At 54.7% G+C, this 10,099-nt stretch overlaps 2 protein-coding genes across 2 annotated transcripts; both read left to right on the top strand.

The window, feature by feature from the left end:
- Positions 1 to 8,118, top strand: LOC119103413 (DNA-directed RNA polymerase III subunit RPC10). Its single transcript, XM_037226942.1, has 2 exons — positions 1 to 33; positions 7,604 to 8,118. The coding sequence occupies exon 2, from the start codon at positions 7,658 to 7,660 to the stop codon at positions 7,982 to 7,984; it is 327 nt and encodes a 108-aa protein (XP_037082837.1). The 5' UTR covers positions 1 to 33; positions 7,604 to 7,657; the 3' UTR covers positions 7,985 to 8,118.
- Positions 8,119 to 8,139: 21 nt separating this feature from the next.
- On the top strand, positions 8,140 to 8,806 carry LOC119102886 (yrdC domain-containing protein, mitochondrial-like). The gene has a single exon (XM_037226335.1). It carries the CDS (start codon positions 8,140 to 8,142, stop codon positions 8,794 to 8,796), a length of 657 nt encoding a protein of 218 aa, XP_037082230.1. The 3' UTR covers positions 8,797 to 8,806.
- The last annotated feature ends 1,293 nt before the right edge of the window (positions 8,807 to 10,099 follow it).

The following is a 10,099-nucleotide window of genomic DNA, read 5'->3' as shown; positions in this document are numbered from 1 at the left end:
CGTAAGTGGATTGTGGGGGTTGTCCGTGGTGAGGTAGGTGCGGGAGGGGGGTGTGTTGAACGCCAAAGGACCTTCGTAGAGTACTTGAGCACGTTCAAATGCAATTTCATCGTGCAGTGTTATACTTTGTATCTCTTGACGCCCACTGGTTGGGAAGACAGGGTAGACTTCTATCTTGAAATCGAGCATTGTCCCGCGCATGGCTATACCGTACCGTACCGTGATGAGATCATAACTGACAAGGAATTTATTGCAGGAGGTACACCAGGTGATTGATATTTTGCTTCCCAGGGTTGTTCATTTCACCATCCAAACACCTATGGTTTGTCGATGAATGGCATGATTTGCTCCACATATCATTGAAGACTCACCATTGACTCATCTCACTGGGCTCCTCCTACCAATTGCTTTCCAGGGAAGTATGACAGGAGCATTCAGGGTAGCGTGAGGGATGGATATTCTGGTTTGGGAATCCGCCAGTCTTCAAAAGTTGGCAGACCAGTCAACACAATGCTTGGGGCAGGTCTGATCCTGTCCTGAAATGGGCAGATAGCTTCTCTGCTCGTGGCAGTGGCTAGTAATGGGATGATCCAAAGGGGTGTCCAACTTTTTTTTCTGTGATCATAAATGCCTACTGAATACCTATTTACTACAATGGTTGAATGTCATCCAAATCACACTGAATTTACAGTCCAATGTTTTGCATTATACCCTGGCTTTCCAGACACATTTGCTGCATGTAAATTGCACTGGACATTTTGCAATACAAACAGTAAAGGCTTTGCAGGCACCTCACTGGCTCACACATGTCTGGCATATAGATGGTTATAGGCTGGTTGATATGTTCAGCTCTTGCTGCAGAAGCTTGGGCAAGCCAAAAGCTTCAGGCTTTTGCAACCTGGTCCTGAAATTTCAGTGGTGGATTTCTGGCTACAGATATCATGCAAGAAGGTACATTCAGGGTCAGTCAGGAAAGGTTGGCAGTTATTAGGACAACTATGATGCAGTTGAAACAAAGGTGCTGCTTTTGACCTGTGAGCTGCCATTGCCTTTATGAATTATCTCTCCTTTTTATATGGTGGTGTGTGTTCACCTCCAAATTGGAGGGCAGGTACGCACCAGGCTTATACACCCTCCAAAACAGAGGGTGGTTACACACCAGGCTTATACACCCTCCAAAACAGAGGGCGGTTACACACCAGGCTTATACTTCTTCCAAAATGGAAAAACACTATGCACATGGTCTATACAGTGATCTACCTGCCTCAAACCCCGCAGATTGAACAAATTACTTACTGAAATAAGGAAAAGCTAGAGTTGTGGGTCAAAGAAAGAGGTAATATTGGCTATGAACATGAGATGGTCACCAAATTATCTACATCCAATCAAAGCCAATTCTCTGTATTCCTGAACTAGAAGGAAATTTTCTGTATTACTAAATTGTAGAACTTTGATGCTGAGGGCACAGTGGCCGGTTGGTTAGCTCGTCTGGCTCTCACACAGTGAGCCTGAGTTCTAGTCCTGGTGATGTTAGGGTCCCTGAACAGTAATGTGATCAATATGGATGCCCTCATCTCATGACATTCAAATAGTGATACAAGTAATGGTCATAGTCACTCATATGACAACTGTCTGAAATGGTCATATCACAACTGTCTGAAAAGAAAAAAGCTCTGGTAGTGGATTGTGTGGTAGTGGATGGCACAGTGTTCTATGTCCATGAAGAAATCCCTGCCCTCCCTTTTTTGGGGCTCCTCGGAGAAAGTTGACCAAATTTGAGGAGAAACTTGATTGTTACCATGGGCATTTGGATACTTTTATTATGCTCCACTTTCTTGGCCCTCCCCCGAACTCAGTTTGCCCTTGATACCGGACTGTCATGGAGAGAAAATGACTGATCCTAAGCCTGAAGTGTCATTCAGGTGACCGCGGAGAAACCTCAAATGGGATCACCGTAAATCCTATATGGGGCCTGAAGGGCTGGCTAAAGGTGATTGAGGGGGCGCGAGTCGGACCCTCAACCACCAGCCAGAGGGCTCGTTGCACCAATTGGACTCCGGCCTGGGTCAGGGAGCCCATTTCCTAAGCAGGGACAAGGTCAGGACTCGCGATTTACATTGGCTGGTGCACTTCGAGCCAATGAGGGGCCCCTGTGTCGGCCAGGGGCACACTGCGCCTAGCCGGAGGTGCGGTGTTGACAGGGGCCCCCGGTTGATCAGGGAGTGTACGCGGGCGCCCGAAGAGGAACCGACGTGCCCTTCAAGACTGCCCTTCAAGACTGGCGATCAACGGCGCGATGAGAAGGTTGAATGACCATAAGGGTCGAAAGGCTGCAGGTCATCCTGGCCCGTATGGCCTGTGTGACCCCAAATGTCAGCCAATATACCTCTTTCGCCGATTGTGGACCCCTGGGACAATACGGGCACCTATCTCGGCCGGAGGCCACTGCACCGAATAGTCGGCTCCGTGTTTCTCTGAGCCTTGCCCCCCCCCCCCCCCATTTCTCTAGGAGAAACGAGGCCGAGGCCCGCGGCTTGCATTGGTTGGAGTTCGTACAGCAATGAGTGGTCTTTTGACAGTCAGGCCCCCAGAGTGTCCTGTGACGGAAGGAGTCCCGAGTCGGCCAGGGGTGACCCAGGGCCCTTACGGGGCCCTTCACCCCGTTTTAGCCAAGGGCTTGTTGGCCAAACATGAGTCTCTGTGGCATTTATTGGACCGCCTGCGGTTATCAGGGATCTTGTTGCACCAATAAAGGCTCTTGCGCCCATCCGGGGTCAAATGCCCTGGCCAGAAGCCACCAGACGACCTTCCGCCCCAGGGAAGGCACCAATGTAGGATGTACATCTGTGAGGGCCTCCGGACGAACCCATCAGGCGAACCCACTTCCATGTAGCCAGAACAGCAGCTGGTAGATACCCCAGGTTGGGCCGGAATGATCTTTAAGGAGTTACCGGGAAGGGTAGTGTGCACCTAACTTCTAACTAATAGATTCTGACTTACAGTTGAACATTCCCAGATGAAATAGGACTACCCATGTTTCTTCAAGTTGCTGGGCTCACTTAGATTTGCGGTCAACCTTCACGGGATCCTCAATATTTCTATAGAGTGTGGACACCCCCCCCCCCCCCCCCATTGACATTGGAGACTACCCTACTGTCTGATGTGAAAAGCTCAAATTATAATTTATTCCGGTCAGGAGTGAAGCGAGTTGGCATCATCATGCCACGCCGATAGACCATGAAGCCACCCACTTCACAGCGGCCGTCGTCCAGATTCGAACCCGGGGCCTACCGCGTGCGAGACCAGCACGCTAATAATCAGCCATCCATTGGGGGCTGCGGGCCCGGCGGTCGAAAATTCGCGAACAGAAAGAACTGACTTAGAGTGGGTTGATCGATTTCGTAATGGTTTCATGCCCATAACGTATTGAGCCGACTTTTAGCACGAGATTCTGCATGTTTGCACTTGCTTTCCTCCAAGGTTGACAATCCGCGCATGCTTGACGTGTACAACTATCTGAAAGATTTTTGACGGTGTGTAAGCCTGACCAAGAGCCTCAAGAGTAGGCATTGTCAGTGTGATAAGAATGTTTGGAACATAATATGAAAGAGTACATGTCAAACTTTGTAAAACATTTTATTCCATGCTACAGGGTCACATTTCACAGTGAATTATTCAGTCTCTTTGTGTAAAAAACTTAATTTACACCCATGCCCTTGCCATATCATGGACTGATGCATCCTGGATGATATGCAAATAGACTTCTAAGTCTGCCGCATGGCTGCTCGCTGAAGTATTAATATTGTGTCAATATGAGATTATGTGAGGGGTTGTTTTGTTATATTTATGTTGTAGGCATTGCATGCCCATATTCAGTGATGATTGGTGGGTTTGGGCATCTTAGCTTCAAAGACCATCTCTTGCCCAGGTATTTGTGTTTTGCAGGCTCTTTGCTTAAATGCAGTGGTGCACAATTTTTGTGTGCACTTGGTTTCTTGACTGGGTTGTGAAACCAGGGTCTCTTCACCACCATGGAGATGTCAGTTACATGATGGATGTGAGATGCAGCAAAAATGCTTTAAGAAGTGGTTGTTCCTGTGACAGTCAGTTCCAATTTGACTTAGATGAGACATGTTCCTTTGGTTTAGTGTAGGCAGTGACAAGCACTAACCATACACAGCTGCTGAAAGTTATGAAATGCTTGCTATCAATTAAACCTGTCTATGATTACTATGTCGTATCGTGTGTCAGTGTGTGCCATTGGGGCTTTACGACACACCCAGCTGCTGAGGCTATATGGCGTCACTTGCCTCTCACCCTGGCAGGAAGGGTGAGCACCGCGAGGAATCGAGCCCGTACCTCTGGTTCCCCAGACGCGCAGTGGTTAACGCAGACGCGTTAACGACTACACTGCCGCCCCCTCCCCCCTTATCATGTCAAAGTCCTCAGCATGACTGAAAGTATGGAGACAGTAAGTGTTCACTTACCCCCTGAGATCAAGCACCCCAAGAAGCAAGGTATCCAGGCACTAAGATTTTCCCTGGGAAATTGCAGTAGCAGATAGTGATGAGGCCTGGGGTATTCTATAGCACCCATAGGAGAAGGCTAAATCGGATCTGGGTGATAAGTGGATGGAAGATGGAAGTCGCTTGTAACAGATGTGCTATTGGTTTTGAAAATGTGAATGTGAAATGCAAGGGATATGTCCGACCCGCGGTGGCGTGTGTTTTAGTCCACCTCTAGTTCTACACTTTACACTTCGAATGTTTCCCAATTGGTTCGTTTTCTCCAGAGTACGCCGGCATATTAATGACTGATCCTCTAAGGAGACTGGGAAGCGGAAAGCACGATTTTTGCTTCATTTTTGTCATTGTAGGTACATGGCAGGTGGAGGCATGAATGGTGGATTTTCCCGGAGTTGGGTTAACTCCTCTCAACATTTGACCCATTCTGAATTGCATGTGTCGGACGGATAATATTTTGGCCATCTTGAATGTTTTTAAGTTAGGATGTATGCAGATGAGTGTCATATTAAGTCATTACTGCCTTCCACAAAAGTTCGGTTAGCATGTGAATTATGCACATGCAAAATAACTGCAAAAGCAGCAAACCAGCGACTGACAGTGCGTACATCGCATGTTTAACGCGCAATCGGATGGGGTTCAAATTGCCCCCCCCCCCCCCCACTCCTGAAGGTGTTTCCAGAATGATTTCTGAACGGCGCGGCCGATGTAAAAATGAGATGTACCTTGAAGATTCGTTGACCTATGGCAGGTCAAAGTCAGGTCATGGCCGTCATGGAGGTCAGATTAACCCCCGCCCACCCGAGCGAAGTGTATTCAGCCGGCCACCCGGGCGCGTGTTGACGTTCGGAGCGAAGTATTTAGCTCGCTGGTCGAAGGATGGGTCTCAGTCGGAGTTACAGAATCTCACCATATGCTATCCCATTCCGATCCTGTCATGTCCAGGCGTGATAGTCCCTGTAGAAGTGTGACTGAATAGTGCGTTTGTAGTAGTGTGACTGAAGCTTATTCAGATGCAAAGTTGCATCCCATTGCTCGATACTCGACACCGGCACCGAGTCCCAGCCTGGCGGGACTCGGAACCACGTCCAAATTAAGGCAATCTGTCATCCCAAGACGACCGAATGTTTTCCGTGAGATTTAAACGGTAACTCCGAGCTCGGGGTAAGGTTCTCAAATAGTGGTGATGAGAACGTGCTACAACGTTCTGTGTGGGAGACTGTATGCACATATCTTTGAGGCAGCTTTTAAAGTCAGCCAGTGCAGAGACATGGCGAATTTATTCGTGCAGGAATGCGTTTGTGAGCCGACTGTGCCGGAATATTATGGCATGAGCGCTGCTCTCAATGCTCGTACACAACTTAGGTGAGGCTACCCTAGCAAAGCCCCCTGGCGAGCTGTGATCCCAATTGTACTGAGATGGCCATAGACAAGATAATGCTGATATTACTCAACCGATCCCATCCAACTAACATCGTAATTGAGGAGTGTCGCTAATGGCATGCCACGCAGCTCGATAACTCGCTGCCCTTTTGGCACACACCATCGAACAGCGTGATAGGCTTCGCTAGAAATCGACCCGACGTTGCCTGACAGCAGCTGACTGCCTGCTGCGAGTCTACGCCCCGCAGTGCAGACTCGCAGCAGACGACCACTGCCGCCGCCGCGGACCTTTGTCCTCTAGCCGGGGGCAAAGGGCAACGATCAGAACATCTGGGTTGCGACGCTGTCCTTTTTCACCCTTCCGTTGTTTGCGGATCAGTCTCACTGAGCCGCCGTAGCCAGCCCCGTTTCCTAACAGCGCAGTTCCGGGTCTCGGACGATCGCGGCCCCAGCCACGCAGTGCGTGTTGTGTCGTCCCCGTCCTGTGTCAGTGCTGCAAACGGCGCTGATTGTATTGGATCGCGTGGGAGCCGCCACGTCGTTGCGCTTGGTTCGTCGGCCGTGACGCGAGTGTGACGTCACGCGCCGCGCAGGGCTGACGTGCGGTGGCGCGCCGATTGCGCGCGCGCGTGTGTGTGTGTGCGTGTGCGTGTGTGTGTGACGATGGGTGCGTGTGTGTAACCTGCAGCTGTGCTTCTGTGGGGGCGTTTGGAATGGCGTCGTTGGCATCGAGGAAGTAGATGTGACTCGACCGCTATTCGTGTGTGTGATTGGGTTGGATGACGACGCAGGGGTCGCCACACCATGGGCGCTCTCACGTTTTGGAGTTATGCACTACGTATATAGGAGTTGCATAGAAAGCCTCAAAACGTTCAGTGGGCCCCCTTCCTGAGCATTGGCAAAAACCGTGAACAATCGCGTGCCGTTGTGTCTCCGTGTGTCAAGTATTCCGAGGCGTGTGGTGACAAGGGATGCTGAGGTGTTGCAGTGTGGGGAGAAGTAATGTAACGTTCCCACGGTACAGGTACCGTCGTGTGACCTGTTGACCTCCAGTTATAGGTGACTTACGATATGTAGATTCTAGCGGAGGCGTGTGAATGATTTAAAATGGCACGCGCTTCGTGAGTTCAGGAGGTGATAGTTGCCAGGTGATGGGTAAAAATTTGAAATAGCTGCATATATTAATTATGTTAATGTTCTCATCCGTAGGTACATAAATAGGTACCATTTTGCACGCGAAATTAATGATGGGAATATCGCATGTGAATGTCGACTTCTGCCGAGCTCTTTCACTTCTAGCAGATGCTGAAGTGACCTTAAAACCCAAGACCATTTTGTTTTACCATGCTCACTAAATATCCTAAATAACCACTAGACAAGTTAAAGAAATCCCTGCATTTGAACTTCATGTTTTGTTGCGCTGTTCCTCAATTGGATGTTCTAATTCACACAATTGCAGTCATTGAGAAGTGCAAAATGACCTGTATAATTGCAATGATATCTAGACATGCAGATGCACATGCATTTTGCATTGAAAACATGATACAACTACTGAAGCATGATTATATTGTTTGCGTCAAACAACATGAAGTCATCGGTCTCCCGAGATGGCACATACAAAGGACGCCCAAAACAATGTATCTGAAGCGTATTGGTGGTTGGTCGCCTCACAATGGTAACATCTTGTCCTGTTGCAGTCGTGAGATCGGCTACGCTGTCCCGCAGGGCGGCCTCCTATCAGAGCATGCGACATGTTGATGTTCTGTCCGACCTGCGCCAACATCCTGACCATTGAGGAGGGCCGCGACTGCTACCGCTTCGCCTGCGCCACCTGTCCGTACGTGCACAACGTGCGCCGTAAGGTCGGCAGCCGCACGTACCCCAAGTTGAAGGAGGTGGACGACGTGCTGGGAGGCGCCGCCGCCTGGGAAAACGTCGACTCAACGGCCGAAACGTGCCCCAAGTGCGGCCACGGGCGCGCCTTCTTCATGCAGATCCAGACGCGCTCGGCCGACGAGCCTATGACCACGTTCTACAAGTGCTGCAGCCCCCCGTGCGGCCATCGCTGGAAGGACTAGTCGACGCCGGCCCTCCCGCCGCGTGCGCGCTGCGCTGGATGCGAGCTCCGCTGTCACTGCTAACCTGTCGGAGCCTGTCGGCCCGTGCGAGCCCTCTCATCCCGCCGTCGAGCGCGCGCGGCCGCTGCGCCGCCGCCGGCGCCCGGCCGGCGCCCATGCCCGAGCTGTTGCCGCTGTCGGACGCCGACTGGCGGCTGTGCTCGACGGTCCGGGCGCACCTGCAGCGCGGCGCCGTGGTCGCCCTGCCCACGGACACCGTGTACGGCCTGGCGGCGCTCGCGCAGCACGAGCACGCCGTCGCGCAACTGTACAAGGTCAAGAGGCGCTGCGAGCTCAAGCCCGTCGCTATCTGCGTGTCGCGCGTAGAGGAGGTCCAGCGGTGGGCCCGTGTGACGACGCCCGAGCCGCTGCTGCGCGCGCTGCTGCCCGGCCCGGTGACGCTCGTGTTCGAACGCTCGCCCGCGCTCAACCCGCACCTCAACCCGCACACGCCGCTGGTGGGCGTGCGCATCCCGGACCACCCGTTCCTGCGGCGCCTGGTGGCGCGCTGCGGCGGCCCGCTCGCCCTGACCAGCGCCAACGTCAGCGGCGCGCCAAGCCCGCTGCGGCCCGACGAGTTCGCCGAGCTGCACCCGCTGCTGGCGTGCGTGGTGGACGGCGGTGCGCTGGGCGGCAGCGCGCTCGCGCGGCTCGGCAGCACCGTGGTGGACCTCTCTCAGGCGGGCACGTTCAGGATCGTGCGCGCCGGCAGCGCCGAGGCGGCTACGCGCCGCGTGTTGCAGGAGCAGCACGGCTGGACGGAGCGAGTGTAGTGGTGGTTGCACGCCCAGTCAGCCAACATGAACATTTTCAGCCCACAGCGGCCGTCGCGCGCCACGCCGGCACATGAGCAGGCCGTGCGCCGCCGCATCGTGGCGCAGCTCAACGAGAGCATCAAGGTCGTGCTGCACGAGTTCTCCGAGCACGAGGGCGACATCCCCAGTTGCGAGTCGACCAACGAGCTGTGCCTGACGCTGGAGGCGATGTTCATCCACGGGCTGCGCGACACTTTCCTGGAGCTGGTGTCGAGCGCGCTGCGTGACAGCGGCCGCCGGCCCGAGCCCAACTTCTGGCCGCCGCTGCTGGTGGTCACGCACCGCGCCGTGCTGGCGCAGCTGAGCGGGCTCTCCCAGATCCACACCGACATCGGCAAGTGCCGCGCCTGGCTGCGCGCCGCGCTCAACGACGGCCTGCTCACCAGCTACCTGAGCATGATCGCCGGCGACCGGCGCCTGCTCGGCTACCATTACGAGAAGTTCGCGCTGCTGCGCGACCGCGAGCAGGTGGACATCATGATGCGCTACCTGCAGGGTCTGGAGGTGCTGCCGTTCGCGCTGGCCACCAACTCGAGCCTGCTCAACACGTGGGACGAGGCGCCGCTGGAGCTGGCCGGCGTGTACTTCCGACCGCGGCAGGCGGGCGGCGGTGCGGTGAGCCAGGGCCAGGACGTGGCGGCGGCGCTGGCCGAGCCGGCGCCGCGCCGCCAGCCGCCGCCCGACTGCCACCTGCCGCTGCCGGAGCCGACCGGCGCCACACTCATCATGAACGCGCTCGACCCGGACATGGCGTTCGACGTGATCATGCGCTCGACGTCGGCCGACGACCTGATGCGCGCCGGCACGCCGCCGTCGCGGCCGGCGCCGTCCGGCTCCGGCTGCAGCTCGGAGGCGAGCAGCCTGGCCGGAGAGCTGGCGCAGCTGACGGCGCAGCCGCCGCCGCCGCTGGGGCCCGCGCCGCCGCCGCCCGAGTCCTCCTACATCAGCGTGCTCGAGTCGTACCGCGAGAACAGTCCGCGCGCGCGCTCGCTCATGCAGACACCCGACGTGCAGTTCGTGTTCGGCCGCAGTCCGGGCAGCTCGTCACCCGGGGGCAGCGCCGGCTCGTCCCCTTGCGCCAGCGCCGAGCCGAACGAGGCCGGCGCGAAGCCGGACGAGGAGGCCGGCGCGGCGGCACAGACCAAGGCCGAGCCGGCGGCCGAGACGGATGCCGGCCGACCGGTGGACGAGCCGGACGAGGCGTGCTCGTCCGACTCGGAGCCGGACGAGCCTCGGCTGCGATGGCTGACCGAGATCGCCA

Source organism: Pollicipes pollicipes, unplaced genomic scaffold (assembly GCF_011947565.3).
Source record: "Pollicipes pollicipes isolate AB1234 unplaced genomic scaffold, Ppol_2.1 Scaffold_5724;HRSCAF=6776_pilon_pilon_pilon, whole genome shotgun sequence".
In the NCBI taxonomy this organism is placed as follows: domain Eukaryota; kingdom Metazoa; phylum Arthropoda; class Thecostraca; order Pollicipedomorpha; family Pollicipedidae; genus Pollicipes; species Pollicipes pollicipes.
This window is presented reverse-complemented; position numbering and strand designations above follow the sequence as displayed.